This window comes from Embiotoca jacksoni, unplaced genomic scaffold (genome assembly GCF_022577435.1).
Source record: "Embiotoca jacksoni isolate LCO1_2020_lvr unplaced genomic scaffold, fEmbJac1.0.p SCAF_2, whole genome shotgun sequence".
NCBI classification, from domain to species: Eukaryota; Metazoa; Chordata; class Actinopteri; family Embiotocidae; genus Embiotoca; species Embiotoca jacksoni.
Genome location: NW_027185340.1, coordinates 19262565 through 19268564, shown reverse-complemented (window position 1 = coordinate 19268564; position 6000 = coordinate 19262565). Strand labels below are relative to the sequence as shown.

The 6000-nt window shown below is 41.4% G+C and overlaps 1 protein-coding gene across 12 annotated transcripts in view; it reads left to right on the top strand.

Annotated features, from left to right (window-relative positions):
* Window positions 1–319: 319 nt before the first annotated feature.
* The window catches only part of lrrfip1a (leucine rich repeat (in FLII) interacting protein 1a), a 42914-nt gene continuing 37233 nt past the window's right edge, over window positions 320–6000 (top strand). For 6 of the 12 annotated variants that reach the window (XM_069154940.1, XM_069154938.1, XM_069154942.1 and 3 more), the window contains exon 1: window positions 320–911. In XM_069154940.1, coding sequence (XP_069011041.1) covers window positions 822–911 — 90 coding nt within the window. In that variant the 5' untranslated portion in view covers window positions 320–821. The remainder of the gene's footprint in view (window positions 912–6000) is intronic. The other 6 variants (XM_069154950.1, XM_069154949.1, XM_069154944.1 and 3 more) reach the window with 2 other exon arrangements.

The following is a 6000-nucleotide window of genomic DNA, read 5'->3' as shown; positions in this document are numbered from 1 at the left end:
TTAGACCCAAAATATACATTATATGAGCTTTTAATTTGAAAAAAAACTGAATTTCTTCGACCCACTTTTAAAAAGAAAATGACAGCAAATGCACACGTAAACCCACTTCATTTATAAATTGACAGAAGATATTGAAAAATATCCCATTTTACGCAACACACCATACAGGTGCGCCTAAATGAACATTTACTGTTGGATGTTTTAGCAATAATAATTATTTCTTCTTTTTCTTTTTTTGTAGAATATTGCTGTTTTTCTATAGTTGCCATACGTCCGACAGCACGTGAAGGCGTCTTGATTGAGCACAGGCTTTGAAGTTCGTCAGTGTGACAGGTCCGAGTCTGTTGCTGTGAATCCGACAGGTGGTGGAGTTACTTCTACTGCTGCAACAAAACATGACGCAAACATTGTTTAAATTGTAGTTTAGTCGCAGTTAAAGTTTCTTTCGTTGTTGTTGTTGTTTGAGTTCGTTTGACTGGTACGGGACGCGGTTTACGACGAGAGAGAGAGAGTGAGTGACGTTTAGAGTCCGACTTGAAGCCTCCAGGAAGACGCACGTGGGACCAGGTGCTTTGCCTGTCACACTGAACCAGACTTCGTCGCGAGCTCGCGCGTCGCGAGCAGGAAACACAGGAAGAAGTGTAAAAACGGATGTATGACAATGACCCGCGCTGTGAACGCGACCGGCCGCGGTGTGTGTCTCCTCCTCGGCGTTTTCAACCAGATATTTTAGCCACGTCCGCTGCCCTGCTCGGATTATTGAACGCGCCGCGAGTGTGAATTGATCGACAGCCGAGTAGGATACGTGTTGAAAGGGGAACATGGGGACTCAGGGAGCAGGACGGAAAAGATCCACCAAGAAGGAGAGGTCGACGGCCGAGGACGATGCCCTCAATCTCATTGCGAGGGAGGTGAGTGGAGGATTTGTTAAACGTTGAATAAATCCTTAAAAGGGAGATTTTAAAAGAGGTGTACAACCTTTAAAGACCCCGTCTCACGCCCTCCCCCCTGACCCCAAAACCTACATTGTGACTGATACTCAAAGTCAAGTACGGAGTTTTTTGTTTGTTGCTGGAGAGGTTTAAATGTAGTTATCCCCGATTTTTCGTTTCCAGACTCTCAAATGATCCAAAGTTTTAATAATAATTTTAAAAAAAAAGACTTCTGATGAAACAAAATAAAATAAAAAATGTCTGTAGACCACTGTACCCAACCACATTCCCTCATAGCCATTAAAGGTACAATATGTAGGATTTGAATCCCCTCTTGTAATACCGGTTTGTATGATAAGAGGTGACACTGAGTCATTTGCTGCAGTCAAATGAAGACTCCTTGTGAACAGCGCCCTCTTCTGGTGTCCCTAACTTTGGACCTGAGACTTTTCTGAAAGCTCAGATTTCACGTTAATTCGAGCGAGGTTAAAATACATGTCTTCTTCTTCCTGTGATGTTGGACTGAAGGCAGACTGAACGCTGTAGTGACTCACTAACCAGAGGGACATTATGGGACGGGCCAGCTGGTTAGCGCTAACCTCAGTAGTTGTTTGTGCTAATCAATACATGGATGTCTCTGACGTAATATTAAGACTGACGTTTCTCAACACTTTGTTGATAATGTTAGTTCACTTTTTGAATGTTTAAAAGTAAAAAAAAAATACATTTCGTAACTTTAAAAAAAAAAAAAAACTTTACTTTTTCAGACGACCGATTGTACTGCCATCATGGCTGAACATTTTTACTAAAGCGTTTTGAAATTGATATCCTCTTCATGTTAAAATACTGTGACAATAAACCTGATTCAAACATGCAGGTTATTTTTTTTTTTAGCACAGCGAATGCTTGTTATTCTTCACTGTATGACAAAAGTATTTTATTGATGCACCGTCGGGTGTGTTTTGACAACTCGTTTTCGGTTGGTCCATTCAGCCTGAAAGAATAATTTAAGTTTTAAAAGAAGACTGCATGTGTAAATCCTTTAACATATAAATAGATTTTTATTATTATGATTTCCATGAACATAAACGCAGTTAATTTCAGTTGATTGCAGATTTTACCAGCTGCAGGGATGTTTATCTTCAAGTTGTAATGACCCAGCTGGACAGCATCCTGTGCTGAAGACAGGGACAGTGTTGGCTGATATTTTGCTTAACTGATATATCAGTCTGCCAAACAATATGGCAAGGCAGTCAAAACAGCTCTTAAATCCAAGTTATACTCTACTGATACTCTACCGTTGTAGAAAAGCCTTTGTTGGAGACTGCATGAAGTGGGGGATCTTTGAAACGTATCCCGAAGCTGATTAAAATCATCTGCTGTACTCAGGAATAAGCCTTTCGTGTGCTAACATGCCTGAATCGTTGGGCCACCCCTCAATAATGCAGGACCGGAGTTGGCAGCAGTTGAATGTGGTTGTTTTAACAGGTGCTGAAGTCAGGTTGTGACAGGTTTACACTGTTTCAGAGTTTATAATCCCTTTTATTATTATTATTATGAGTCCAGTGTCGAGTAAATTGATGTTTATGTTGTAGAAATAATCCCCCGTGTGTCATCAGGACTTCAGTCGCCCTGTTTTGAAGTGTGATACCCTGCAACGCTTTTGTCCACACGAGGTGTGAAACAGAAGCTAATTATCAATGTTTCAAAATAATGTACCAAAAATAATGCAAAACCGTACGATAACTGTTACTGAGCAGCATTGTGACACTGTGAGCATTGAACAATAGTCGCGCAGCTTTTTTCCTACTTAAAATACAGTTTAAAATCATTCAGTTTGGATCCTGCTGCATGTTAAACAGCTTAAACAAGGTTGTTCCTTTACGCTTCCTTCAGTTGGGAGGAAGTTCGGTCTGTGCTCACCCAACCCGGATGTTTCAGCAAATTTGCATACCACTTTTAACTGTCACACTCTGCAGTGTACTCTTTCTTTTTTCTTTTTTTACAGCCGTGCCTGGCCGCGCTACCTGCGCTAAATTCAACCAGGCTTTTTGAATGTCATCTACTCTTCACTGCCTCGCTGACTATTTACATGGCATTAGGGTGTCTGAGGTTGCACATTCCTGTCGCTGGTAATCGTTTCTTGTCGTAGTCCATTCGGAGAGGCAGTAATGTGACCCGTTTGAGGAGCTGAGGAGTCGGTCAGCAGTTAGTCAACAGCAGCGGACACACGACATCCAAACAGGAGATTATCTTTGATGAATGAACCCCCGTGTGTTTCCAGGGAACGTAGGGAGGCACCGCTCCAACCGTACAGACAGTAATTGCGGCCAGTTTTCTGTCACATCTGTGCAGCTCCCAGGGAGAAAGTCTGTTCCTTTAAGTAGCAGATGGGTCAAGCCCCTCACTGGCAGACCTCTGACAGGATGGTATGTCGGCCCTGATGAGTTGGCCCTTTCTGCAAAAGAGTTTTAAAAATAGATGCTCCTGAAAGATCAGCTGTTGCTGCACCCCAGATTTAGAGTAGGTCTGTGGGGTGGAGGGGTGGGAGAGGGGGGGGAGGGGGGCGTGGATGTGGTTCACCAACTGACCATCCCATCAGCATGGAAACATCGAGTATCTGTAAGCAGCTCATAGGTGCTGTTGCACAAGTTGGTCTGCACAGTGAAGTACAGAGTTGGAGATGTTGAGAAAGTGGTGGTGCAGCAGGATTGTGTTTGCTGCACTCTCCTTCGTGTTAAAGGTTTATACGACTCTGTAAATGTGACTGATCATGGAACAAATGGGAGAAGACCTCACAGCAGGAAAGAATGTAAACACTGAATACCAGGGTGTTAGTTATTCTGCACTTTAGGAGGAGTCGGCTCTTACGTCTGCCAAACACTTTGAATCCAGTTGTAAACATCAATTTGTAGCTTGGCACGCTGCGGCTGACCTCTTAAACAGGCTGAAATGTCATTACTGTGGAAATAATCCTGAATATTCATCTGGGAAGTCATTTACAAATAAACAGTGAGGACAGTTCATGAACACTGTTGAGTTTTGAGTTTGGTGAGTTTATCACCACCAACCACAGAGTTTCATGCAACTTTAATCCTCTTTTAGTGACAAATGGAGGTAAAAAAAAAAAAACAACAACAAAGAATTAAGCATACTGTGAATATTTATTTACACTGGATAACCAAACAGTGAGAACGTTAGAGCGATATTTCAAGCATGCACATCGCCGTCTAGTAGCTCTTATCTGAATGATGTAAGTCAGAAAAAGAGTAGCAAAAGAACAGCAATTTCTGTGAGTGCTAAACTTCCTTGCACAACATCCCAGGTGATGGCTGGCTCACTGTCGCACTGACATGCATCTGTGGGACACTTGAATTGAACGGGCGCATTGTTAAAGTTGTTCGTCACACCTGTGCTTTTCGTAGTGGACTTATTCGTGCTGCCCTGCAGCGAAGCTAAAAGAGTCGAGGACATATCGGTCAAGCACAATCAGTGCACACTCACTCCGTCCTGAGAGGAGACCTAATCACGCGTATAACTGGCAGCTATCAACAGCGGCCACAGCCAACACACGACATACGTATAACCACCATTAACTGTGATGTCGGCTTCCTGTAAATCACTGTTTTGAAATGCAATCTTTATTAAATGATATCTTCTGTTTCTATGAAGAAATACTGTGTGAATAGCCAATAGTCGTGTTTAGCCCGGTGCTTCAGCCAGCTTGTAGTGGGGTTTTAGGGATGGGGGAGAAAAAAATCCACCATTTTGGTTCAGACTCAAATATCTTGGCAACTACCGGATGCATTGCTATGGTAACCAGAGGATAACTCCTCCTGACTTTGGCGATGTCGAGACTTTTCCACCATGAGGTTGTGTTTTTTTTTGTGCGAAGCATTCTTGGATGGACGGCAATGAAATGTAGTCGAGATGTTCGTTATGGCATCAGGTTGAATTTCAATGACTGACTGTGATTCCTGAACTTCCTTTTTCCTGTTGTAACATCACCGGCCCAAAACTCTACTCTGGGTCAAGTGCTAATTCCCAAATGTTAGCATGCTATACTACCTGCTGAATTTTCACTGAGAGCATGTTGTCATGCTGACATTAATATTGCACTACATTTGTACACCTTAATTTGGTTCAAATATCTACAACATGTATCTGTAGAGAAAATGTTTGACAAAACTTAAATTAATAAAACAGGAAAAGGCTGTTTGAATAAGTGACTTATTCAAACAGCCTTTTCCTGTTTTTTTTAACTGTCAATACTTAAGAGGAACCCCATCAGCATGTGACTGAACATGGTTGTATATCGTAACGACCTCTTACATGACAAGCGTATGCTCTGCACGCTTTGCTTCAGGAAATCGCTTTCAAATCTTGTTTGGTCGTACAGGATTTTGTTCCAAGGAAAAATATCTGTTTATGTTTGTTGTAATCACCGTCGTGAGCCGCTCACTGCAGCTTCTGGTTTTGGTGATTATTTAATAACTAGTCGATTTTAAAGCTCGGAGGACAATTTGGTAAAAAGGATTAATGAAATCCCCACGTGCTACATCATGTTGCGAGGGATTTCAGCTTCTCTGTCAGCTCATTATCATCTACTTTTAAACTGGAATTATTTTCAATACATTTATTTACTCATTGCCAACATACACCACTGGGTTATTCTTTTCCTGGAAATAAACATTGTCGCTTGATTTTTCAAAATAGACGTGGATGATTTTAATGACGGCAGGGGGAATTAATCAAATGAAGCAATTAACCGACATTATGACTTAATAACCAACTCGGTTTTACTAGTGCTGATGTATTTGATAAATTGCAGGAATGTCAGTTTTGTTCTTGTGATTGTTCCAATAGATTTTAGGCAAATAAGATGAGATGTGTCCTCGCTGTTGACAGAAAAGGGAGAGTTGCATTACTTTGTGCAGTTCTGAAGTTAAAAACTGTTAATTGTTAACTTGAGACAACTGTGAATGGCGCTAATTGTTTTACATTTATTTTATACTTGAGAACATACAGGTCAAAATGATTGTCTGATAACATGACATGTTTGTTGCTT